The following is a 26,169-nucleotide window of genomic DNA, read 5'->3' on the forward strand; positions in this document are numbered from 1 at the left end:
GGAGATGCGCTCAGGCTCGGCTTTCAGCTGGGAGCTGGGATCTGGGTGGCCCAGGTTGCCATGGCATCGCCTTGGGCTCCACCCTCTCTCGCCCCCCTTGAAGCCAGGATTAAGGCAGCTGATCACGTGCCCCGCCGCGTAACCACACCTCTGCTCCTCAGAGCAATGTCAATCGGTCACGTGTGATAGCAACAGATCACGTGGCTGCCGTTGCTCCTCTGCCCTCCTCCCCTCACCGCTACCCTCCCAGTCAAAGCCGCTCCCGGCCGCCCCTCTGCGCAAGGGTGGCGGTCACGTGCCCCGAACGTCCGGCGTTAGCCCCGCCCCCCCAGTTTCCGCGCGCCTCTTTGGCAGCTGGTCACATGGTGAGGGTGGGGGTGAGGGGGCCTCTCTAGCCTGCGGCCTGTGTCTGTGGTCGGACCCGTAGCGTCCAGCTGCACGGGACCGAGGCTGGGTGTATGGCGCCACCCGAACCGGCTCCGGGGCCCCGATAACGGCCCGCCCCCGCAGCTCCCGGTCTGGTGTGAGGTAAGTGCAGCCCCTTCCCAGGAATGGGGTCCAGTCCCCGCCCCCCACGGCTTCCCACGTGTGCGTTTCGCTGATTAGTTATGGAAGGGTCGCTCAAGGGCGGGAAGTGGGGCCTTTGTGGTGGAGGGGGAGGTGGAATTTTAGAGACTGGGGTGTAGGATCTTATATGCAAGGCGTGTGTCATGTGTGATCTCCTTTGTGCAGGGCGCGATAGAGCCAAAGGAAAAGGCATTTTTTTATTCTAGGGCTTCACGTGGCTGGAGAAGTTGGTATTAGAGTCATTGTGTTAGCTGAGGGGCCGACCCCGTGGAAGGTTGGAGAGAGAAAGGGATGCTGGTGGTGGTGTCTTTGTGCTGTCTTTTGTGGGAGTGACTTTGTTGCTGCAGGCTCATACCATCGTAACTCTGGAAAGGAATTTTGGTGGTAGGAGTCTCTGTGATTGTAGGGTCTCCCCTGATCTAAGAATGGCTACCTCTCGATATGAGCCAGTGGCTGAAATTGGCGTCGGTGCCTATGGGACGGTATACAAGGCCCGTGATCCCCACAGTGGCCACTTTGTGGCCCTCAAGAGTGTGCGAGTCCCCAGTGGAGGAGGAGCTGGAGGGGGCCTTCCCATCAGCACAGTTCGTGAAGTGGCCTTGTTGAGGCGGCTGGAGGCTTTTGAGCATCCCAATGTTGTCAGGTGAGAAAGTAGAAGGTCGGGAGTAGAAAGTAATGGGGAAAAGACAATCTGTAGGTGGGGTGTGGGGACTCTGAGAAAATATGGGAGGCCATGTTGGGCCAAAGAGCATTGACTAGTGAGTGACCATTTATTCTGTCCAGGCTGATGGATGTCTGTGCCACATCCCGAACTGACCGGGAGATTAAGGTGACCCTGGTATTTGAGCATGTGGACCAAGACCTAAGGACATATCTGGACAAGGCACCCCCACCAGGATTGCCAGTGGAGACCATCAAGGTGAGTCGGGTGGGTAGACATTGAGAGGTGGATTGGGACCTTTGTAGTAGAACCTTTTGGGATTTCCATATGGTACCTAGCTTCCAGTATGTCTGTACTTCTCCCTTCCAAACCAGGATCTGATGCGCCAGTTTCTAAGAGGCCTAGATTTCCTTCATGCCAACTGCATCGTTCATCGGGACCTGAAGCCAGAGAACATTCTGGTGACAAGTGGTGGGACAGTCAAGCTGGCTGACTTTGGCCTGGCCAGAATCTACAGCTACCAGATGGCACTCACACCCGTGGTCAGTTTGGTAGCTAAAATGGGTTCTGGTTGAGGGTAGGAGAATGAGTGTGTATATCAACTGAGTGGTCATGTGCTTCTTCAGTCTAGCAGTTGTGCTTCATGGTAACCCATAGGGCCCTCACTCTTATTCCCTATAGGTTGTTACACTCTGGTACCGAGCTCCTGAAGTTCTTCTGCAGTCTACATACGCAACACCTGTGGACATGTGGAGCGTTGGCTGTATCTTTGCAGAGATGTTTCGTCGAAAGTATGGGACACAAGTACCCTGAACCACCTTAAATCCCCAAGTCTCTTATTCATAAACCACATCCATACCTGCCCATTGTTTTACTTGAGTACTACTGACTCCCTTGCCCATAATAGCCAGAAGCTCTGAAATGTCCTGGATGTAGGAACTTCATATTCATTTATTCTTCATATGCTTTATTTTGAGCCACTAAGTTGCAGTCATTCCACTATGGTATCTTTGAAAATGACTCCTTCCTGTGTCCCTTCTCACTTTAGGCCTCTCTTCTGTGGAAACTCTGAAGCTGACCAGTTGGGCAAGATCTTTGAGTAAGTGACCAGCACAGGGGAAAAGAATTTTCCATTCTGAGTTAGTTCTCTTTCTGCTGAGCCCTTGATGGCAACTAGCTCTGTCCCTGGGGATGGGAGCTGGAGACGGACCTTCCTGACCAGAGTTTTTCTGTCCCCCATAGCCTGATTGGGCTGCCTCAAGAGGATGAGTGGCCCCGAGATGTGTCTCTACCCCGAGGGGCCTTTCTCCCCCGAGGGCCCCGCCCAGTGCAGTCGGTGGTGCCCGAGATGGAGGAGTCTGGAGCACAGCTGCTGCTGGTACTAGGCATGGGCATGGGGTGAGACTGGGGTGGAAAATGAAGCAGTACATAAGGGCCCAGACCACTGTGGTTTAATAAGACTTGGTTGGTGGACGTGCTGCAGTTTTTATTGGTGCTGTGAATGACCATCCACAGAGAGGGATATTGAAAATAGAGAGCCCATCCCAGGTATTGTTGGGAGTGGGCAGAATTGGTTTTTTCCCCCATAGTTTTCTGACCTTAGCCTCTCTCCTTAGGAAATGCTGACTTTTAACCCACACAAGAGAATCTCTGCCTTCCGAGCCCTGCAGCACTCTTATCTACATAAGGAAGAAAGTAACCCGGAATGAGCAACGGCTGCCACAGAAGGAAGAGAAGCAGCTGTTTCCCTTCTTCTGGACGCTTGAGTGGAGAGAAGCCCACTGAGAAGGCGATCTCTGCCTTTATTTTTGAGGGTGTGGAGCTTCCTCCAACTTTTTACAGAGAATATTTTGCTGCCTTAATGATATTCCCTTCCCACCCCCCTCCTTTTGAGGGTTATCCTTCTCCTGCCCCCTATTTCTCTACACTAAGGGGTATGTCCCCTCTTATCCCTTTCCTTACCTTGATATTGGGGTCTTTTTTTATACAGGAAAAAAAAAAAAAAGAAAGAAACAAGACAAGATATGGTCTTTTTTTTAATGTTTCTTCCTCAGGCTGGCTTTGCCATTGGGAAATTTGGAAAAACCACTTGGAAGAAGGAACTTCCATGCAGAACCTCCTTAAGGTTCTTTAACTCTCTGTGTTTAGGCAGTCAGTGGAGCCCCTTGACTGGCAAAGATTAGAAAGGAACTTAGGTTGCTTCTTTGAATGTGGAGTTAAAATGGCTTTTATTTTTATATTCACTTAATTTTTTCAAGTGGGGTCCAAGAAAGAGTTCTTGGTGGTTTTCTCCTTGGCTCTGTTCCTGATTTACCCTTGGAGCCAAGCCAGGGTATGTTGAGGTGGTCCAGCATGTAGAAGGGGGAAGAGGGGAATCAGCAAGGAATGACTCCAACTCCTATCCCTTGTACTCCCAGGGGCTTCTCATATCCACTTGGGAGAGGAAAGAAGTTTTTCTTTCTATTCCCTATAGTCTTGCTCCCACCAAAATACGTCGAGGCATAAATCCTAGCTATTCAATGTTTTAGGAGATGTGGCAAAGGGCCTCTCCTTTTTTTCAAACAAAAAAGGGCTATAGACCCTAGGTTTTCCCTAAGAGAGGAAGAAAAGGCTTGGAGCAGAGAGCAGGACAGAAGTCAGAAGGATCCAAAGTCTCATAGAAAGGCACTGGGGTTGGCTCGAGGATCTTTCTGATTTCTAAATCTCATTGCTAGCCAAACACCAAGGATCTGTAGGAACAAAGGGAGAGAAATAAGCATCAATCAATTCTGAATCTCTGGGGTTTAGACTTGTAGAGAAATGGTATGTGAGGGAACTGGAGAATTACCTCTGTAAAGCTAAAGAAGAGTCCAACACCCCCCAGGATTTTCAGGGCTTCATCTGAATGCTTAAGAAACTTCTCTCCACACATCTGACATGTGGGGCTCCGGCTCTTGCAGATCTGAGGATAAAACATTTTGTGTGTGTCTGTGGAGGATTCAAACTTGCTAAGCTGCCCTATCTCAATACCTAAGGTGAATGTCCTTAAGAACTACTTACTAGTATCTTATCAGTATCCAACAGACTGAAGTCCCACTTGGCTGAATTAGCCATCCTCTGCATCCATTCCTCCCTACCCCCACCAATACACATAACCATACAAGAGAGCTGCTAGAGAGAGAGAGGCAATGACATTTAAAGAATCGGCAATTTGGGCATTGTCTTTACCCAGTTTCCTACCTCTCCCCTGCTGCCCCTCTCCTCCCCACTCACTGCAGTGCAGAAAGCGTAATCTTGTTGATACAAGGTTGTGAAGTTGAACAAGCCACAACAATCAAAACTTCTTTCCAGTTCATCCCGGGTCTTGTTGCTCATGACCCACCAAGAAGCATTGATGACGTCTGTCTGGAGGATACAGGCAGAGGGAAATTAATCTTACATCGTCATCTCAGTTCAAGTGACCCAACTTCTCTATTCTAGCAAAGGGAGTCAAAATCACTTGGAAGCATGATGATATGTCACAATTATAGACACATTGATAAATACCCACTTTCTCAGGTTCTCTCTCTAGATCATCCTCATGGAAAGTTAACCAGACATCTCAAAGGAAGCAATTGGCTCAAGAGTGTGGAAGTCGTGTACCTAAGGATGATCTTTGGGTAGTTAGGACCAGACTGAGAGGAGAGAGTTAGAGATGTGGGGGGGGGGGGGGGGAGAGCAATTGAAAGGGCATCCCCTTACCTGTGTGCTTCGGTTAATAGCCAGACATGAGCAAGAGATTCCAAACTGGAAGATGAAGACCAAACCAAGGATGATCATATACTGAGAGGAAGAGTTATAGGAAAAAGTCCTACATTTCCTTATGTTCCATCTATAATAATCATCTGGTCTCATCTATTCATAGAACTTACACAACCATGTCAAGTTGAAAACAACAAAATCATCTGCTCTTGTTTTGTAGATTATAGTATGAGGCAGGGCAAGGAGATATATACCCAAGATCCTTGAGGTCTCTTACCCTTCTAACTTCTTCCTAGACCACTTAGCCCTCTCAAGAGTCCAGGTGCCCCCATCACTTCAGATCAGGATACAAAGAATAACAGGACTTGGTGGTGGTTGACAGCACCCACCAGTCCAGCTACTGCAATGAGGAGAAGGAAGACTCCCACAGCGATGACGCCTCCGATGATGTGGATGCTGGACACCAGACCCAGGCCCTTACCCCAGGCAGCCACTCCAATGAGCAACAAGCCCACCAGCTACAGAAAACAGATCAGGATACATCTCAAAAGAATTCAAGTACGCAGCACGGCCAAAGGCCATTACGAGAGAGCTTGGGCAAAAAAAGGAGAATGGAGTTGTGTGTGAATGAGGAGATGGGTATGGTGTTAGCGGAACCAGCAGCGTCCTTGGGCGCTCCTCCCAAAAGAGTTCAGAGTGGCTGGGATGGGGGTAGGTGGTGGCAGGGATGGTAGTCTCTGAATATAAAAACAGAACCCTTAGCTTAGTCCATCACTTCTTTCTATTTTGGGAGAAACATTCACAGGAGGGATAGGACTTTATGCCCACAGCCTTTAGTTCATCCCTCCTACTCCCAGACAAATTCCCTGATCACCGGAAGTCTCTCGTCTTCCACGGAAGTCCCCAGGAATTCCCTCTTCGCCGGAAGTTCCTGGGAATCTTCCTGGAACCCCCAGTACACCCCTCTCCCCACCGGAAGTCCCCTAGAGATTCTCCCCACTCGCCTTTCCGCCCTGAAGCCTTACCCCCACTTCCAAAACCTCACCATGTAGACCACGTTGAGAGCGCACAGCGCATTCTTGGAGCAGGCAAAGCCGCCGCAAACCATCTCCCCAGCTCTGGGGACCGAAGTGGTCCCAAGGACTTGGGGGGAGGTTATTTGGGACCGTCTTCTAGGACCCCCGACAGCTTCTGTCTCTTTAAATCAAGGCCAGCCAAACCCAAATCTCTACGCCTGCACCGTCCCACCCCTCCCTCTAGATTGGCAAACTCGTGGCTAATCCAGGACGTAGATGGCCTGAATGCCAATCAATCTGCATTACGTCACTGACCCGCCTCCCGGCTCCTCCTTTAGGTTCATCATTGGATGAAACTTAGAACTGGGGGCAGGGTTTCTAGAGCTTCTCATGGAGACCAGAGCCTAAACTTCGAAAGCCCGGATTGAAAGTGGAGCTTGCTGTGGTCAGAGTTGGGAGAGGGCTAATCTGAGGGAGGAGGCTGTGGAGAAACTCAAGTGAAAAGAGAGAAAGAAGGAGACGGGTTTCGGGAGCTGGGAGGAAAGGGCTCCACCCCTCGAAGGAGTGCCCTTCCCCTCCCCTTTCTCCTTGTCCTGCAGTGACCTCATGATGACGCCATTGTTTTGTTGTTATTGCGTCATACTCGGGAACACTGAAAGGAGCCAAATATTGAGCTATTTAGCCCTGCCACAGTGGTCCTGAGGTTGGGCACAGAAACATCTAGCAAATCCTAACACGTTTGTAAATGTGTCTACTAGTATACATGCCCTGTTCCATATCCCCTCCTAACCGGGTGTGAATATGCCAGAAAATTCAGTGTGGAGAACAGCAGCTTGAGGCCAGCACATTTCTGTTTGTGACAAAGCCACAGGTGCACACACAGGTGTGGTCGGCACCTTCAGTGCACATTCCTGATCCAAGGCTTGAAAAAAATGACAAAGGGAGAAGTCTGCTATATGAATAAACATGAGGGGAAGGAGGAGTCTCCACATTTTCACTCTGGGGGTGGGCATAGTGGTTTATCAATAACTGTTAATTATTAAATAAGTGCTTTGACACACCGTCATTTTCATGGAAGTGGGGAAATCCCTCTCTTCCCCAGGAGAAAGAAGCAGCCTTAATAGGAACAAAGAAAACCCTCTGTCAACTCTCAAAATGATTTGTTTGTGTGTACTTAGATCCTATGGCTGCCTTACCAGTATAGTCTTAGTACAAGAATCGGACTGCATGAGTTCCAGCTTTTCCACTTACTGGCTGTGTAACTTTTGGCCAGGTACTTAAACTCTTGGTAAATGTTTCTTCATCTGTAAAATGGGGATTAGTAACAATACACCTACCTCTTGGGTTGTTGTGAGGATTAAAGTAGTTAATCTTTGTAGAATGCTTAAAACAGTACCTGGCACATAGTAAACACTCAATGTTAGTTGTTACTGTTCAGGCCATTTTACAGATTCCAGTGGGTAATCTCAACCGTAATTCCCTTATTTCCAACTATGCAAATATTCACATAGTTATAATCTCCTATCCTTCATAAATTAATAGCAAGAAGATATGCAGGAGAAGAGACATTTGGCAGGACCGGAGAGGTTTGAGTCTTGAAACAAAGTAATTAGGTCAAACTACGCCCCACCTCCCCTCCATCCCCTTCTCACTTCAACCCCCTTCCCATCCCCAACCCCCATCTTCATTCTCTCCTTCCACTCCTCATCCACCACTTCTCTTTCAGGTCTTAAATCAAGGGCAGGACAGTGGTATTAGGGAGAATGGGAACTGGCTGGCAAGCATCTTAATTGTGCGGTGTAGCAAAAAGGGTATCAAAATGATAATCAGAAGACCTAGATCCATGTCTTTGTTTCACCTCTTACTGTCCTCTCTGAGCCTCGGTTTCCTTTTCTTTTCTTTTCTTTTTTTTTTTTTTTTTTTTCTCAGTTTCCTTTTCTGCAGAATAGGGATAAATAATTCTACACCTCGGGCCTGTCATGAAGACAATATATATGAAAGTGTGTGGTAAACTATTAAATGTTATAGACATGTTAATTATTATGAAAGTAATTGAACATAGAACATGGCAGTTTTATCTGGTTATAGGTTACTTTCCTCCTCTATAACTCATTCTCCCCATAACTACCTAGGCCTTCTTTTTTCTTTTTTGGCTGCTGGCCTGTACAGGGATCTGAACCCTTGACCTTGGTGTTATAGCACCACGCTCTAACCAACTGAGCTAACAGGCTAGCGCTATTTGGGTCTTTTAAAGGGTGGTCACAGTGGGCAGCTGACTGAGAAAGGGTTACATTGCAACATGTAAGTATACAGGGCTCTTGCAATGTGTAGAGAGGGTGGTAAGTACACTTGACACTAGAATGCAGGGCTGTGAGGCTGACTGACCTGTGTGGATTCCTGTAAGAGTTTGAAACAACACAAATCTGCAAGTCACCAAAAGTTTGGGATAACACTTGGGATCTGGCTTGCCACATTCTCCCGGAACCAACACCCATCTTAATTAGCCAACTCCCACAGGAGGCCCTGGGACGCTTCTTAATAAGGTCTCTCTATACACCTGGCTGAGGAATCATAGTAGGGGCTGGCTGGCAGGGCTGATGGGCCAACGCTAGAGGGGGTGGGAGGTGCAAGAGGTAGTGCTGTCCCAGGCTGTGGGTTTGAAACTCACCAGTCAGGAAGTGAGACCGACAGACGGAAGGGCGGGCAGGGGCGGGGAGTTCTGGGGCACAGCAGAAGGGGCCTTCTGGAGTTTGGGGGCTGCGGGGCCATGGGCTTCAGGGCCTGAGGTTGCTGTTAGCCTGGCCAGACAAGTCTGGGCAACATGCATGCCCAGAGGCAGTTGACTGTAGCTGCAGTGAGAGCAGAAGTCAGACGACATGAGGTGGCCAAGCAGGCACTAAGCCGTCTCAGAAAGCTGGCAGAAAGAGTGGGCAACCCCGAGCTTCGGGACAGCATCCAGGCCTCACTGAACAGCATACAAGGTAAGAGAAGGGTCAGCTCCAAACTTGAGTGTATCAGGGACCAGCAAGGGCATAGAAGGACTAGCTGTGTCATATATTACTTCCCAATCAAGCTACTTCCTAGTCCCCAAGATGGAGCTGGGGCTCTGGGGAAGAATATATTAGGAGAGGATAGAAAAAAAAACATAGGAGGTGTCAATCTTTCTCTTTCCTCAACTCTGATCCTTCTCCCAAGAGATAAAAATACAGGTCACTGGTGAACTGACCTTCTTGGCAATGGAGAAGTGGATGAGCATGGGGAAGACAGGCTGTGATAAACCCATGGTAGACTTAGTCCCTGCTTGGGGAGTCCAGAGCAGGAAGCAGTCTGGGGCAGGAGGTTCTGGGACTGGATAATGTGTTCATTCCCAGGACCCACTACGGATCAGTGACCACTTGTTCTCCAGCTGTAGAGAGAAACACACCCACCCACATTTAAATACACCATGCAGAGAATCTCAGGCTCGGAAGCAGAGTCTCTTGGAATCCGGGGCACATACTAACACACTTTGCTCTGCACAGCCATACTGCAAAGAAGTCCCCAGCACTATGCTTGGTCCCCTCTCCTCCCCATGCTCCTGTTCCTGCCTTCCCCCCACACACCTTCCGCTCTACCTCCCTAGTGCCATTAGAGCAAGTGATGACAACACAGGGAGGAAGTGCTGCCATGGCAACACCATCGCCACATCCTCCTGCCCACCCCAGCCTTCAGTCCTGTGGTGGGGCCCTGGCAGGAACAGCTTGTCTCCATCCACAGGCCCCACCATTAAGGAACTGGTGGAACTGGAGGTCATTTCCAGCTTGCTCTCATCTATTCACCTCTGAGGTAGCAAAGAGCTAATAAAAGCAGATTTTTCTGCTCATGAAAGGTGCTGGCAGAAGCACATCTTCCATCATATCCTGATATCTTCCAGCCACTTCAGTCCTCTTCATTCCTAGCTGCCTACTTACAGGGGTCAAGAGACCATTCTTTCCATCAAGGACAGCTCCTGCCAGATCTCTCTGATAGTAGAGGCCACCAGCACATAACTCGGGGAAGGAAAAATTTGGTTTGGGTTCCTAGTGGGACAGACAGTCTGATTCCCTTCCCATGCCTCCCCTTTCCCATGCCCTTTGAAGCTACTGCCCTTCTCACCTCCTGTCTCCCACCCTTTGCCAGGAACTACACCTGACACCTTCCCTGACAGCCTTAGTGGTTGAAAAGGCAGGCCTAGGGCGAGTGACCCATGGAAGAGAGAGGTTTTAGGGCAGGTGGAAGAGCTCTGCTTAGCTCTCAAGGAGGAAGTGAGGATGAGTAGAGGTTGGAATCCCTGAGAAGACTCCACTCCTGATAAGCAATTTGTTCTACTCCTTCCCTAAGAGTTAAGATTCTGTTCCCATTGGACATAAAGGAAAACTGAGGCCATCAAAGGAAGGAAGATTAAACCAGAGCCAACAATTTTCCTTCACCCTCTCCTTCAAAAAAAATGACTACTTTAGGGTCTTCTGTTCTGGAGATGGTGTTATCCTGGTTCTGCAGCGAGTGGGGAAGAAGCTGCTGACCACTGGGACAGGACCTCAGAGGGACTAGGCACAGGCCTCTGGGAGAACAAAGGGATCCCCGCATTCTGGTTCACCCCCCCCCCCTTTACCCCTTACCAGGCCGAGCATGCAGCTAGCTCCTGCCTCCAAGAGCCGCCCACGGCGGCAGCACTTATTATAGTCTCTGCTGCGTCAAGAGGGTGGGCCGCCAAATCAGAGGACTGCTGAGACCCCCCCAAGTCCTGGGGCAGGCTTTCCAAGGCTGCAGGGAGACCATCTCCCTCCCATCCCACCAGCACAGCGTCTCAGCCTTCTGTGGTGGGCCTAACAGCTTCACACTTCTCAACGTGGCTAGAGGACAGAGCCCTGAACCATGGCTCCTGGAGGGGTGGGAGACACAGCAGATGGTTTCCATTAACTCTGCCTACCTTCTCTTTAACCTTCTAAAAGAGCCCCACCCTGCAAACCTCAGGAGACTGAATGGGAACCCAAAAAAGGGCGGCTCCAGCTGCCTCGACTGAGGGAGTCCTTATATTCGGGGAGCGGAATCCCCCACACGTGGGTAATCAGGTGTGAGGGTGGTGCCTCCGCTAACCTAACATCCCCTGGCAGGTCCCCCACCCACCATATACACCGATCCCTCCCCTCTCTGGTTATCCCGCTGTTTCTGAGGTACTCTTGGAACTACAGTTGCTATGGAGACTGGATGCATTTTGGTGTGGGGGGGTTGTCAATCTGTAGAGGTATTCCTTCTCCCTCTGCCTCCAGCTGGAACCTTTGACTCACGGGGCAGCCAAGGCTCCTCAAGCTCTCAGATCTGTCCTCTCCCAGGACACACCCCTCTTTCCTACTTTGCTAAGTTCCATGTTTGTCCCCATCCCTGGGGAACACTTTCCAAGTTCACTTTGGGACAGCCGGGCTGAAGTCGTGGCCCTGTCAAATTATTACGTGTGGGGGTGTGGGTGGGAGAGGGAGCTGGGTCATGAGGAAGGGGAAGCATTCAGGTACCTGGGGGAGGGGAGGAGGCCTGGGAAAGGGATTTCAAGGCATCCCTACTTTCCCACTTCAGCTTCCCCAGAATTGACCGTGACCCCGAGTTCGCTCTGTTCGCTGTGGCCTGTCAACCCTCAATAGATCGATTTTAACCCTTTTCCTAAATGTCGCACCCCACAGTCGCGCTCCCTAATCTTGCTGTGCTAGAGGAGGGGGCTAGGTTGTTGGAGGATGTGAGTCCAAGTCCCAGTAAATCCAGCCCAGGATTTGGGAGGGAAATCCAGTCCTGGATTTTGCACCGCCCTCGCAGACAGCGGTGCTGGTGGAGAAGGTGGGGGGAGGTAGGGTGGGGGGGTTGGGGGCCTCCTCCTCCTCAATGTGAGGGGAGCGCCCGGACACAGCGCGCATCCGGACCCAGCCGAGCCCGGCGAGGCCCCCGGACTCTTCGCCCGGATCTCACGCCCCTCCCCTCCCAGACCCCAGACCCTTGGGTTCCCACCCCGCTCCCGTTCCCTCCTTTCTCCCCTGCCGCCTCCTGTATCTCCATCTCCAGCATCCTCCCCGCGCCCCTGCGAATCCCCCCGCACGGCCAGTCCCACTAGCTTCCCACCCTGCTCAAGACCCCCTCTTCGACCGCATCCGCGGCCCCCGTTCCTTGAGTCGCCACTCCCCGCCCCTGCCTCCCCCGCACCAGTTTTTCTTCACCCCAGCCTCCAGTCCCCTTTTTTGCCCCCTTTTCCTCCCTCTCCCCCATTTGCCCCTACTACTGTCCTCCCCACCCTCCCCCGCCCATCTCAGCTTCCCCACCCAGGCTGGGGTGCACGGTCCAGCGCGCCTCCCTGGAGCAGCACCAAGGTCCCAGGGCTCCAAGGGGGTGGGGGCGCAGGGCGGGGAGCATGGGGAGGGGGCGCCCCATGTGATGGGAGGGGGGCGCAGGCGGAGGCGGCGGAGGCGGCGGCGACAGCGGAGCCGGGCCGGGGGCTCAGCGGGGTCTGGGGGCTGGGGGCAGCGAGCAGGGCGGCCCCATGGCCGGGCCCCCCTGAGGCCGTCCGGGGGAGTCCCCTCCCCTCCCCAGCTCGGGGGTCTCTGGGCTCCATGAGCCGGGGCGCGGGCGCGCTTCAGCGCCGGACAACGACCTACCTCATCTCGCTGACCCTGGTAAAGCTCGAGTCGGTGCCTCCGCCGCCGCCTTCTCCGTCTGCGGCCGCAGCTGGCGCCCCGGCGGCCAGAGGCTCTGAGACCGGGGATCCTGGCAGCCCCCGAGGCGCGGAGGAGCCGGGCAAGAAGCGGCACGAGCGTCTCTTCCACCGGCAGGATGCGCTGTGGATCAGCACCAGCAGCGCGGGCGCAGGGGGCGCGGAGCCCCCCGCCCTGTCCCCGGCTCCAGCCAGTCCGGCCCGCCCCGTCTCCCCAGCTCCAGGCCGCCGCCTCTCCCTCTGGGCCGCCCCTCCAGGACCCCAGCTCTCCGGGGGGCTGAGCCCCGACCCCAAGCCCGGGGTCGCCCCCACCTCATCCCGGCGCCCCCTACTCAGCAGCCCTAGCTGGGGGGGCCCGGAACCCGAAGGCCGGGCGGGCGGCGGCGTCCCCGGCTCTTCTTCCCCACACCCTGGCACCGGCAGTCGGAGGCTCAAGGTGGCACCTCCTCCGCCGGCTCCCAAGCCTTGCAAGACCGTGACTACGAGTGGAGCCAAAGCCGGCGGTGGCAAGGGCGCGGGTAGCCGCCTGTCATGGCCGGAAAGCGAGGGCAAGCCCAGGGTCAAGGGGTCAAAGAGCAGCGCTGGAACTGGAGCTTCTGCCTCTGCTGCTGCCGCCACCGCCGGCGTTGCCGGGGGTGGGGGCGCTGCATCCGCGACCTCTGGTGGGGTCGGGGCTGGGGCCGCAGCCCGAGGGAAGCTGTCCCCTCGGAAAGGCAAGAGTAAGACCTTGGACAACAGTGATTTGCACCCAGGACCGCCTGCCGGTTCTCCTCCTCCGCTAACCGTCCCAGCAACCCCAGCTCCAGCCGCTGCTGTCCCCGCCGCCTCCGCGCAGTCCCCCGGGCCTGCACCTCCAATCACTCTGGAGCCTCCAGCTCCGGGGCTGAAAAGAGGCCGGGAGGGGGGCCGAGCTTCGACTCGTGACCGCAAGATGCTCAAGTTTATCAGCGGCATCTTCACCAAAAGCACAGGGGGGCCTCCTGGCTCCGGACCCCTTCCCGGACCCCCAGGCCTGTCTTCTGGCAGCGGGTCCAGGGAGCTGCTGGGCGCAGAGCTCCGCGCCTCCCCTAGTGAGTAGGGTCAGGGCCTAAGAACAGGGAGGGGTGGGCACCTGGAATGCTTAACTTGGGGCGGGGGAGCGATGTGCAGGAAACCAGGGAAGATTTTCTCCTGGGTGGGCAGTTGAACCAGGCTCACTCCTCTGCCAAGGACTGGGGCAAAAGCATAGGATGTCCTGAAGAGGGGTGAGTAGCTACATTGTGCGACATGCGAGATGACTTGATTTCAGGGGGACTTAGAGAGCCTCGGAGCTTTCTGGGAAAATAATGTCCTTGCTCAGAGTGACTGTGGGAAATTGTTCCCAGAGAAGCCCCAGGCCCCACTTTCAGCCTAAGCCGGACTCTGGGAGCATGGAAACACGGCTTTGCCATATCTAGAGGGACGTTGTAGGTAAAGAGGATGCCTCAGTTTCCCCAGAGCACGTGGGGCAGGTGGCATGACAGTGACCTTGCAGGCAGCTCCTCGCCAGGGACAGGTCTTCCCCCAGGCTGAGAGCAGCCTAGGGATGTTTTCCGTGCATTGAAGGCGGCTTGGGCTGTACGCGAGTGCGCGGGGGCTGGAACGTGCTGAATATTTAAAAGTGAAGTGAGAGGGGCGGATAGGAAGCCTCACTTCTCCCACTGCCCACCCCCGCCCAAGAACGGTGCTGAAACCCGTCAGAGGCTCAACCCGGAGTGAACCGGGGGCGAAAATGCCGCAACGGCAATTCTTACCCCCGCAGAGTTGGGAGGCGGTATGGGGAAGGGAGAGTTTTTGCTTTTGTTTTTGTTTTTGTTTTTGTTTTTCCCTGAGGGGTGTCTTTATTTATTTATGTATTTATTTACTGGAGGAGATAGGCAGGGGACTCTTGGTTAGGCTCCCAGTCCCCGAGGGGAGGGTGGGTCCGGGAGCGGGGGCGGCCCCCGGGGTTTGGCTCCGGAGCGGGCGGGAGCAGATGGCTCCGGATCCCAGAGTTCCCGCCACAGCTGCGGCGCTCCGGGAACGTCCGGCAGTGTCAGGCGCGGGGGCTGGAGCCGGCGGGCAGAAGGAGCATCCTTTCCCTCAGGCCTGTGGTTTCTCTCGGCCAGGGGATGGAGCCCTTCCCCACAGCTCTTTCGGAGGGCGCTTGTGGGGGTACGGGAGCGGCAGACATAGGAAAATCCAAGCTCTATCCCTTGGATTGTGGGGAGGGGTCAGGGCCATCGTGCTGTTGACCTTGAAAAAGGGAAGGGAAATCCCTCACCTCATTTCTCTCCTGTGAAATGGAGATTGAGGAAGACCCGCTCCCGTCCACGTCCCAGCACCTCCTCCCAGGGTCTGCCTTGGGAATCCCGTAGGTTAAGGAGGAGCCTCTCTTCTGTTCTTCCAGAGCGGAGAAGCCAACACTGTCAGAACCTTGGTCTCCTGGTCTGGGGCAGAGACCCAGGTTTGGGATGTGTTTTAAGGGAGATGCCAACTGAAGTATTTTTGTCTTGCTAGCTCCGTTGCTAAGCAACCACTGAGCGGCAGCAACAGCTGTGGGGAAAGCGGCTGGGATGGGGAGGACTGGGGACCTCTCGCAAACCTATGTGTTCCACACACCTTTCCAGTGCAGGCAGGGTCCTGGGGGTTAAGAGAAGCCACGAAGGGAGGAAGGGTGCTGTGGGTTGAGAGGGCCTTGGAGCCTCTCCTCTTACTGCCCTTCTCCCATTACAGAGGCCGTGGTCAATAGCCAGGAATGGACTCTGAGCCGCTCCATTCCTGAACTGCGCCTGGTAGGTATCCAGTCCGCTTGCCTGCAGGGAAGGCTAAGTCCCCTCCACTGCTCTCAGCTCTCTCTCTTCACCTCTCCCCTTCCCTCTGTGTCTGTGGCTCTGTCTCTCTCTGTGAGAATGGGAAGTCGTTTTCCACCTCTCCTGAGAGTCTACTTTCACAGCACCCTTCTCACAACTTTTTCTTCTCTAGTCTTTATGATCCCGTCCTCCTTTTCCTGTTTGTCCGTGGTCCTCTTCCAGGCTTCTCATTTCTAGCATCTGCCTTTTGGCCCTGCACGTTCTATTACCTAGAATTGGGTACAACTTTCCAACAAGTGCCTAGGCTGTGACATGCCACACACACACACACACACACACACACACACACACACACACACACACACACACACACACACACACACACACACACACACACACACACACACACACACACCAAGTATGTTTCCTAAACAGCACAACACAAAAAAATTGGTACTGAATTGCTGACATTCTTCAGCTTGTAGTCCACTTCAAGCTTGGGATCATTTCTTACCACATTCATGCTCTGATCCTCCCAAACGTTCTATCCCGACTGGCTATCATCCAGGCCCTGTAGGACTCTACTTGGATGACTGAACTCTTTGGATTCTCTGGAGTGTCCAGAGCCCAGCATCCTGCCTCCTCTTAATTCTCACCATCTCTGCCCCACAACCTTACCTCAGGGTGTGCTGGGTGACACCAGGAGTGGGAAGTCATCGCTCATCCACCGATTCCTGACTGGTTCATACCAGGTGCTGGAGAAGACAGAGAGTAAGTTCCCAGTAGACACAGTAAGCTAAGGATTGGGGTCAGGGATCCAGATGAAAGATCAATATAGGACAAAAGGAGGTATGGAAACTAGGAGGAAGGATGAGGCCACAATAGCTAAAATGGTGTATGGGGAGGTTTGGTGACCTGCCACCTCTGACCTATTATCCCTTCCAACTCTTCTGGACAGGTGAGCAGTACAAGAAAGAGATGTTGGTGGATGGACAGACCCATCTGGTGCTAATCCGAGAGGAAGCTGGGGCACCTGATGCCAAGGTGAGGGGTGGAGCCGTTGGGGTGGGTAGTCTGGCTGGGGTCAGCACTGGCCAAGGAAGAGAGGGCTGTGCTTCCACAGGTCTCCCTCTGGATAGTGTCCAGAGGAGTGGACCTGTCTAACTCTCCACTTGCTTCCTCCCCCTTCCCCCCCCCCCCCCGCAAGTTCTCAGGCTGGGCAGATGCTGTGATCTTCGTCTTCAGCCTGGAGGATGAGAATAGTTTCCAGGCTGTGAGCCGTCTCCATGGGCAGCTGAGCTCCCTTCGGGGGGAGGGACGAGGAGGCCTGGCCCTGGCACTGGTAGGGACACAAGGTAAGGAGGTGTTGGGGAAGCACTGTTTTCAGGGGCAGTCCTGACGAGGCCACTGGGGTATTGCCCAACAGGGGTGAGAGCTTGGTAGGGTATGGGAATGGCCACTTGGATTCTAGTTACCCTCTGGAGGGAGCATGGTCTCCAAATAAGGGAGTCATGAAACCAAACACAAACTTTCCAAGGTCTGAGCAGAGAAAAGGAGACCTCTGGGGAGAAAAGGGCAGCTATAGTAGTCATCTCCATTCCTCTCCTGAGATGTCACCTACTTTGTGTTCTCATACTGCCATTTCCCAGTGCGACCACCATGAAATGCACAGAAAAATCTCAAGTTCTAGTGTGAATAGAAAGCTTTTTCCATCTTCACCTTGGAACAGTTGGGTCAGGCTAACACCTTTTAGAAGAACTTATCTAAAAACAAAGAGAAAACATAAAGGAAATGATGGAGAAAACAAGAGGGCAGAAATCCTTTTAGTTCTCAAAGTAGTGAATCAGAGGCTCTCGGACTCTCCACCAGGGCAAGGAAGAGCTTTTTCTGTACCCACTGTGTCAAGCTGGCAGGACTTTCTGTGTGCATGCCTGTTCTGCAGGTGCCTGCCTCCACCTGTTGCTTGCCTCCTGGTTTCTCACTGCAGAGCAAGCAGTTCACCTGTTACCCATGGACATCTAACCTTTTCCTAGTTCACACACTGGGTGTTCTGCCACTCAGTTCAGTGTTCAATGGATTTTCAGGGCAGGGTGATTTTCACTCATGAGTCTCAGACATTTCAGGCCTTGTCAGGAAGCTCCACTCATCTCTGGAGTATTCTTTGAACACACACAGAACTCACCCAGCCTGCTATGCTGCTGGGCATGTGAGCTGGATCCAGCATTCAGAAAGGGCTTATACCCTCCCATTACACTCCCGCAGCTCCCCAAGCTACTCTCCAAGTCACAGGAGGGGTGTTTTCTCACACCCTGTCCCTAGTGGGCCCAGCCAAGCTTGGAGCACAAGAGAAAGAGAATCATAAAAAGTGGGGAAGGGCCGCTCATTCAATCCTGCCCCCTTTCTGTCCCCTCAGACAGAATCAGTGCTTCTTCTCCCCGGGTGGTGGGTGATGCTCGTGCCAGAGCTCTGTGCTCAGACATGAAACGCTGCAGCTACTATGAGACTTGTGCAACGTATGGACTCAATGTGGATCGGGTCTTCCAGGAGGGTGAGTGTGATGATCCCCAGCATATGTGGGAAGCGAGGAGCTAGGGGCCTGGGATATTCTTATAGGGCGGGCATCCAGGCCTCTCTCTGTGAGTGACAGGAAATTAACCTCTGTGAGATCAGAGATCAGAGAGGCTAGAGAAGGTTTGCTTAATAGTCACAAGGTCTTTTTGGGGTAGAGGAGCTGGCAAGACCACAAATGGCACAAAGGCCACAGTGACAAGGAAGTTGGGGCCCATGTTATCTCCTGTGGATTTCTCAAAGATGGGCATGGGAGCCAACCCGTGGCTCACTTGGGAGAGTGCGGTGCTGATATCACCAAGGCCACAGGTTCAGATCCCTATAACACCAAGTCAAGGGTTAAGATCCCCTTACCAGTCATCTTAAAAAAAAAAAAAAAAAAAAAAAGATGGGCATGGAAGGGTGGTCTCGGGTATCTGACCTACTCATGCCTCCTCCCTCACTCTCTCCCCTAAGTTGCCCAAAAGGTGGTGACCTTGCGCAAACAGCAACAGCTTCTGGCTGCCTGCAAGTCCCTGCCCAGCTCCCCAAGCCACTCAGCTGCTTCCACCCCTGTAGCTGGGCAGGTGAGTTGGGGTTTCAGATCCACAGAGAGGCTGGTAAGATGCAGAGGAGGGTCTGGGGATCCAAGGACAGGTACAGAGTACCCAAGTAGGTTGGGGGAATGGGGGCAGACGGAAATGGTAGTGACACTATTTGTAGAAAGAGCATTGGACTGGAAATCAACCAGGTTTGAGACACTGTTTACAATGTCCTTGAGCAAGTCACCTAACCTCCCAAGGTTATCAGGATGATTGCATGTCATAGTACTTGTGAAGTCAACCTTTGCAAAATTTAAAGCACTGGAACAATTCTAGTGAGGATTTTTATTATTAATGATAATATAAACACATGGTGATGAGATCAAGGAATGTCTCAGACTCCTCATAACTAGATGTAAGTGTGGCTTGATGGGATAGGGGCATCTCAGCTCTGCTGACTCCTCCATATGCCCACAGGCTAGTAACGGGGGCCATACTAGCGACTACTCTTCTTCCCTCCCGTCCTCACCCAATGTTGGTCACCGGGAGCTCCGAGCTGAGGCAGCTGCAGTGGCTGGATTGAGCACTCCAGGGTCCCTGCACCGGGCAGCCAAGCGCAGGACCAGCCTTTTTGCGGTATTAGACATGCTGACCACCCTATCCTCCTGTCCCTTGATACCTGTCTTCCCTAGTCCCTAGAACCCTCTATTGGGCCCTTCATCTGTCTTCCTCATCCTCCCATCAGTGTATCCTTCTATCCATCCTCTAATTGATTCCAATAACCATTCCAGAATCGTCGAGGTAGTGACTCTGAGAAGCGGAGCTTGGACAGTCGGGGAGAGACCACAGGGAGTGGGCGAGCCATCCCCATCAAACAGGTGAGTGGTCCAGGAGCTGGAGGCAGGCTGGTGGCAGCTGATCTTACCTGGCTTTTCTCCCACATGTGTCTTTCCATACTCCAGAGCTTCCTACTAAAGCGAAGTGGCAATTCCTTGAACAAAGAATGGAAGAAGAAATATGTGACCCTGTCCAGTAATGGCTTCCTACTCTACCACCCCAGCATTAACGTGAGTGGCACAGACTGGGCCACACTGACCAGCTTTGGGTTCCCTTCCAGCTCTACCTGTCTGCCTCTGCCTGACAAGCACTAGCAACATTTCTGGGAACTCTAGTCCTACTCTTTTAAGTTTAGCAAGCATGTGTTTAAAGCTCATCATGTGCCCATGCTGGGAGGTAAAGGTAAATACATCTCCCTGGGAACTTGCAGTTTAGTGGGAGAGCAGCCAGGAAGGGCCTCTCCCTGGCCTGCCATTCAGGGAATGCTTTCTGGAGGGGACAATGCTGGGCTGAGTCTGATGGGCCCATCCCCTAGAAGCTCACCCCAACCCAGTCAGGTCCCATGGCCCCCTCTCCAGTTTCTCTCCGTCCCATACTAGTGATTGCTTCCCACCACAACCAAGGACCCCAACCTTCCCTACACTCTCAATCCCTTTCCTGCCTCCAGGATTACATCCATAGTACACATGGCAAGGAGATGGACTTGCTACGAACAACAGTCAAAGTCCCGGGCAAGCGTCCCCCAAGGGCCATCTCTGCTTTTGGCCCGTCAGCCAGCATCAATGGGCTGGTCAAGGACATGAGCACTGTCCAGATGGGTGAAGGCCCTGGTAAGTGGGGCCAAGGCTGGAAAAAAAGGAAGGGCAAGAGGGAAGTGGGGGGTGCCACTGCATAGCTGGAAGGTGAGTGATAAAGAGGGACCATATAAGGAATGGGACTGAGAGACATAGAGGCTTACTGAGGTTTTATCTTCCCTTTCCGACAGAAGCCACTACTCCCATGCCAAGCCCAAGCCCCAGCCCCAGTTCCCTGCAGCCACCACCAGACCAGACATCCAAGCACCTGCTGAAGCCAGACCGGAATTTGGCCCGAGCCCTCAGCACCGGTTAGTGAGGACCACCCTCCATCCACTGTCTTCCAGATCCAAATGGGATGTGGGTGGGAAATGAAATCGGGGCAGAGGCTGGAATACATGCATGAGTGAGCACACGCAGCATCTACTGGGTGCCAGGCACCACGCTCAACCATGCTGTGCCTGTCATAATGATTAAGACAAGTGGGCTCTAGAGCCAAACTGCCTGAGCTCCATTCCTGGCTTGCCTTGTGAGTGAGCAAGTTACTTGACCGCTCCATGCCTCAGTTTCCTCATCTGTAAAATGGAAATAATAGTTTCTACCTCAGAGGGTTGCTCTGAAGCTTAAAAAAACTGAGAACATTGTCCAGCACATAGTCAGCCATCAGTGTTTGGAATGTTTAGCAGTGTGTGTGTGTACCTACTGTATATGTATACATGCACACGTATTTCCAAACATTCCAAACATATGTATAGATACATATTTATATGTATGTTTATATATATGCATGTGTGTGGAATGTTTATGAATATATATTATATATTTTTGAATAGCAAGTGTCATTGTAATTAATGATCCTCACAAAAATCTTGTCAGGTCAAGATTATTATCCCCATTTTAGGGATGAAGAGGCTGAGGCTCAGAAGATTAAGTGGGCTTGATTAAGGTCTCAAGGCTAGTAAGTGGCAGAGCCAGGATCTGAGCACAGGTCTGACTCTAAACCACTCATCTGCCCACCTCCCCAGGAATGACCAAAGGGGACCTCCTGGAGAGGGACAGCCTAGAAGGGGCATCCTAAAATGTCAAAGCTAGTTCAGGGGAGGAGACAGGCTATGGAGAAATCAGGAAATCTGTGGAGAGGCAACTGAGGCAGCTGTGTCCTCCTCCCTAAGATTGTACCCCATCTGGAGATCTGAGCCCCCTGAGTCGGGAACCTCCTCCTTCTCCCATGGTAAAGAAGCAGAGGAGGAAAAAATTGACAACACCATCCAAGACTGAAGGCTCAGCTGGGCAGGCTGAAGGTGAGGCTCTAGTGGGCAGTTCCATTCCTGCCCTGGACCCTTGTCCCCAACATCAGATCCCTGGCCTAGCTCCTGCAGCAGGAGAAAAAGTGCCTGAGCTGAGTGCTTGACTGTCATTACCACTGCACATAATTTAGTGAAAAAATGGATAGACATTCCCTAGTCCCTGTCCTTCCCCTGTTCCCTAGCCAATGCCTTTTTCCCCAGTCGTCTTCAGCCCCTGTTCTTAATGACACCCAGAAGTCTGTAGCTCCTACTCCTTTTCCTAATGACCTTCTAGTTCCTATTCCTGCCCTCGACTCCACATATCACCCCAGTCCTTGCACCCAGAAGCCCACCTGACTCCCAGGGGCTCAGCCCCTGACCTCAGTGTCCTCTATTGACTTCCCAGCTCCCGGACCCTGTGACCACCCAGCCCCTGCTCCCAGTAAATTTTGGTGATTGCAACACTCCCCCAACAACCCTTGACCACAGTGATCCCAATTCAAGTCCCCCAGTGATTGCCAGCCCCCAACCCGAAGGCCCTGGTGACTCTTCTGGCCCCAGGGCCCTCTCATCCCAGCCCTGTGACCTAGCTTCTGTTCCCTACCCCCTTGTTCACTCAGCTCCTAACCCTCCCTCCCCCTTCCAGAGACTGGGTTCTTCTCTGGTCATAACTCACCCCCACCACCCCTGCTCTCTGCCAGGGGGCTCAGACCCAGGTTCCAGATCTGCCTCCTCTCATGGCTCTTGGCTTCCGCTCCACTCTGCTCTGGGGCCACTGACTTTAGTTCTGCTTTCTCTCCCCATCTGTCTGTCCTGCTTTGTCTCTGGCACTCTCTGTCACTATCTCTCTCCATCTCTCCATCCACCTCTCTTTTTCTCCTCCTTTCTTGGTCTCTTTCTCTGTTCTGCAATCCATTCTATCTCTATTACCTCCGCTTCGGGAAACCAGCCAAGCGCAAAATGTGGAAACTAAAATCCTTTGGTAGTTTAAGAAATATTTATAAAGCAGGTAACAAGTGGGGATCCTGGAGGGGCGCTCGGCTGGGGTGCAGAGGGGTGGGGGTGCCCCTGCCTTCCCCTGCATGTGCTCGGGCTTCCCGCTCTACCCCACCCTCTGCTTCCCCTACCCCACTGCCCCACTCCCAGGGGCTTGGGATGGATGTCATGGAGGACGGGTCTGGGGAAGGCAGCCCCTGCCTGAACTCTGTCCCTCATGAACTCATCCCTTCACCCAGAGGAAAACTTCGAGTTCCTGATCGTGTCCAGCACTGGTCAGACATGGCACTTTGAGGCAGCCAGTTTTGAGGAGCGGGATGCCTGGGTCCAGGCCATTGAGAGTCAGATCCTAGCCAGTCTGCAATGCTGTGAGAGCAGCAAGGTCAAGGTAAGGGTTTGGAGGAGGGGTGGGTGGGAGGAGAGCAGAAGTGTCAGAGGAAACAGGGAGAGATGCTCAGAGTCCCTGCTAACCCCAACCCTCCCTGCAGCTGCGCACAGACAGTCAAAGTGAAGCCGTGGCCATCCAGGCCATCCGGAACGCCAAGGGGAACTCTATTTGTGTGGACTGCGGGGCCCCCAGTGAGTGCAAGGGGGCAGCTGAGGGGCCTGGGAGGTGGTATGGCGGGCTAGGTAGGAAGTGTGGTTCGCTGGAGGGGGTAAATGTTGGGGTGTCCATGCTGCCTGGCCAGGAGCCGACCTGTGCACTCTGTCTCCAGACCCCACGTGGGCCAGCTTGAACCTGGGCGCACTCATCTGTATCGAGTGTTCTGGCATCCACCGGAACCTAGGCACACACCTGTCCCGCGTTCGCTCACTCGACTTGGACGACTGGCCGCGGGAGCTGACCCTGGTGCTGACGGCCATTGGCAACGATATGGCCAACCGCGTGTGGGAGAGCGACACGCGAGGCCGCGCCAAGCCCACGCGGGACTCTTCGCGGTAAGTGTGAGGGAACAGAGCGGGGGACGGTGCTGAGTACGTGCGGCTCCTGAGAGGGTCCCTTGTGCAGGGGTAGAGCTCCTGGTTAGAGGTCCCTAGAGCCTTTCCCGTTGGTCCCTGGTCTTACAGGGAGGAGCGTGAGTCGTGGATTCGCGCCAAGTATGAGCAGCTGCTGTTCCTGGCGCCGCTGGGCACCACCGAAGAGCCGCTGGGCCGCCAGCTGTGGGCCGCGGTGCAGGCCCAGGACGTGGCCGCCGTTCTCCTGCTTCTGGCCCACGCGCGACACGGACCGCTGGACACCAGCGTAGAGGACCCGCAGCTCCGCTCCCCACTTCACCTGGCGGCCGAGCTCGCCCACGTCGTCATCACGCAACTGCTGCTGTGGGTACGTGAGTGGGGGTAGGTAAAAGGGTCTTTGAGGCTCCGTCTGGGAAAAAGCCTGGCACGGGAGAGCCCGGTATTCCTACAGGGACCCGGGGAGAGGGCTGGGCATCTCGGGGAGGCGGCGTGCGTGCGGGCGGGGGCCCCGCGGGGACGCGCGGTCACGCAGCTGTTTCCGCCCTCCAGTACGGCGCCGACGTGGCGGCCCGCGACGCGCAGGGTCGCACGGCGCTGTTCTACGCCCGCCAGGCCGGGAGCCAGCTGTGCGCCGACATCCTCCTCCAGCACGGCTGCCCAGGGGAGGGCGGCAGCACAGCCACCCCGCCCGGCACGGCCACCACCCCCAGCATTACCGCCACGCCCAGCCCCCGTCGCCGGAGCAGCGCCGCCAGCGTGGGCCGCGCCGACGCCCCCGTCGCGCTGGTATAGTTGCCCAGCGGGAGAGACACCCCCACCCCCGCGCGGGACGGGCACGACCACACCGGGTGGACCGCTGGACCGATGCACCCACTCACCTCTCTAATGCACACCCTGCCCCACGGGAGCACTTCCTACCCCACGAGGGCACAGCCCGCACGCCTCCCAGAAGACACAAACTCACCTCCCTCTCCCCGACGAGGCATGGAGACCCCAGCTCAACACGCCCCCCTCCACCGCTTCCACGTGCGGATGCTCTGGGTCTATCCGCTGGGTGTTTGCGGAAGGGGAAGCCCCCGCCGCGGTACGGGCTCCTGGGCGCTTGGACATGCCCGCTCGCGCCCCCTAGGGACGGGAAAAAGACCCAGTCCGGTCTGTGCTCAAGGATCCAACCGCGGGAGCCCATACCCAGGCTGGCTCCTGGGGCGACGCCAAGCCAGAGGGAGGGGTTAGTACGTGGGAGTGCTAGCCCTGGGACTTGGGGCCAATATGGGGACCCTACCTCTTCCATGCTGATCTCACTGCCCGGTGAAAGGGGGAAGGACAGCGAGGGGCAGGACCCCTGCTGCCCATGGGGGTGGGGGGGTCCCAAACCCTTTCCGTGAAAGGGACCATGAGGAGTGGAAATCAGGACATCCCCCAACACCTACCCGTAGATGGAAGCTAAAGGTCCAGGGGGAGCCAAGATCCTGGGTCCCTCCTCACTACTATCTTAGGAGGGAGAAGGGATGGAGCAGGAGCAGGCTAAGGGGGGGAGGGCCTTGTAATTTATTACTTTGTTCCGCAACATGGGGGCGGGAGCGGGTAGGGGCGTGGGGAGGGCGTTTTGGGGTAGGGGAAGCCAAGGGTGGGCAGGGGGTGGGGTGGGGTGGGGGTGCTCTCGGGTTTTGTCTGTGACCGTGACTGCGTACCTGTGACTGTGCAGCGCCCGTGGTGATCTGGGGTAGGGGGCACTCCTACAATGGGACCCCTCCCCCATTATTCTTCCTGTCCAGCCCCTCCCTCCCACTGGAGCAACTCCAGACCCGACCCTCAACCTCGTGATCCCTCCCGGCTAGGGCCGAGAGGTAGCTGGGAGGGTTTCCAGGCCCCTACCCCATCCCCAGAAAGGGAGTGGTGGGGTGTACTTACCTGGCCCAGCCCTGCCTCCCTCAATCAATCCAGCCCTTGGGCCATCTGTGTCAGTGGTTTCCGGTCTTTTTTTTTTTTTTTTGCCTAAAATATTTGGCAAAGGACCAGGTAATTGGGGAGGGGAGGGGGGGATGGGGCAGGGGGAAATGCCCTCCCCGCATCTCCTTGGAGGCAGGTGATGTGAATCTTCTTCAATAGCAATTAAAGAGGAAGTGATTTTGTCTAGGGGGTGAGCTGCTGGTCTGTTCTTGAAGAGGCAGGACAGGGTATGGCCTTGGTCAAGGTGGGGAACTGGGGGTGGGAGACGACCAGGCAGAAGCGGCTCCTGCTGGTGCTGTTGGCACGGCAGTACCCATGGGCTTGGAGATGGTGCCATCATGTACAACAGTTGGGGTTCATGTGATGGAAGGAGATGGGCAGGTCAGAGCAATGGTGGGGACCCTGGGAGCAAGAAGTCACTGGCTCCCAAGATGGAGCTCATTCTGGGAAAGAGTTGGGGTGTGGTGCTTAGAGGAGGAGAGGTCAGGCCTCTGGAGAGGGTGAGAAGACGGGGTCACTTTGGTTAAGAGCAGGAACTTTGTTTTTTGTTTTTTTTGTTTTTTATAAAAGATGACCAGTAAGGGGATCTTAACCCTTGACTTGGTGTTGTCAGCACCACTCTCACCCAGTGAGCTAACTGACCATCCGTATATGGGATCCGAACCCATGGCCTTGGTGTTATCAGCACCGCACTCTCCCCAGTGAGCCACAGGCCGGCCCCAAGAGCAGGAACTTTGGAAAGCTGGCCTTCCACTTCATAGCTAGGTGACCTTGGGC

The 26,169-nt window shown here is 54.2% G+C and overlaps 3 protein-coding genes across 4 annotated transcripts; 2 read left to right on the plus strand and 1 right to left on the minus strand.

Annotated features, from left to right (window-relative positions):
• Positions 1-335: 335 nt before the first annotated feature.
• CDK4 (cyclin dependent kinase 4) lies at positions 336-3,249 on the plus strand. The gene is made up of 8 exons (XM_063074891.1): positions 336-528; positions 974-1,210; positions 1,351-1,486; positions 1,603-1,770; positions 1,910-2,019; positions 2,277-2,327; positions 2,471-2,606; positions 2,845-3,249. Exons 2-8 carry the CDS (start codon positions 993-995, stop codon positions 2,935-2,937), a joined length of 912 nt encoding a protein of 303 aa, XP_062930961.1. The 5' UTR covers positions 336-528; positions 974-992; the 3' UTR covers positions 2,938-3,249.
• Positions 3,250-3,439: 190 nt separating this feature from the next.
• TSPAN31 (tetraspanin 31) lies at positions 3,440-6,203 on the minus strand. The gene is made up of 6 exons (XM_063074892.1): positions 5,994-6,203; positions 5,299-5,466; positions 4,949-5,029; positions 4,481-4,612; positions 4,056-4,169; positions 3,440-3,957 (listed from the first exon to the last, which is right to left on the minus strand). Exons 1-6 carry the CDS (start codon positions 6,054-6,056, stop codon positions 3,883-3,885), a joined length of 633 nt encoding a protein of 210 aa, XP_062930962.1. The 5' UTR covers positions 6,057-6,203; the 3' UTR covers positions 3,440-3,882.
• A 2,582-nt stretch (positions 6,204-8,785) lies between these two features.
• AGAP2 (ArfGAP with GTPase domain, ankyrin repeat and PH domain 2) lies at positions 8,786-24,446 on the plus strand. 2 transcript variants are annotated; one of them, XM_063075118.1, is made up of 19 exons: positions 12,573-13,743; positions 15,407-15,465; positions 16,167-16,254; positions 16,442-16,527; positions 16,691-16,838; positions 17,897-18,031; positions 18,508-18,617; positions 19,050-19,208; positions 19,364-19,450; positions 19,535-19,639; positions 20,077-20,239; positions 20,395-20,514; positions 21,376-21,504; positions 22,439-22,498; positions 22,725-22,873; positions 22,974-23,064; positions 23,202-23,424; positions 23,554-23,809; positions 23,992-24,446. In XM_063075118.1, exons 1-19 carry the CDS (start codon positions 12,573-12,575, stop codon positions 24,232-24,234), a joined length of 3,582 nt encoding a protein of 1,193 aa, XP_062931188.1. In that variant the 3' UTR covers positions 24,235-24,446. The 2 variants fall into 2 exon arrangements, with proteins under 2 accessions (XP_062931189.1, XP_062931188.1); XM_063075119.1 differs by lacking the exons at positions 12,573-13,743; positions 22,439-22,498 and adding an exon at positions 8,786-8,945.
• The last annotated feature ends 1,723 nt before the right edge of the window (positions 24,447-26,169 follow it).

This window comes from Cynocephalus volans, chromosome 12 (assembly GCF_027409185.1).
Source record: "Cynocephalus volans isolate mCynVol1 chromosome 12, mCynVol1.pri, whole genome shotgun sequence".
NCBI lineage: Eukaryota > Metazoa > Chordata > Mammalia > Dermoptera > Cynocephalidae > Cynocephalus > Cynocephalus volans.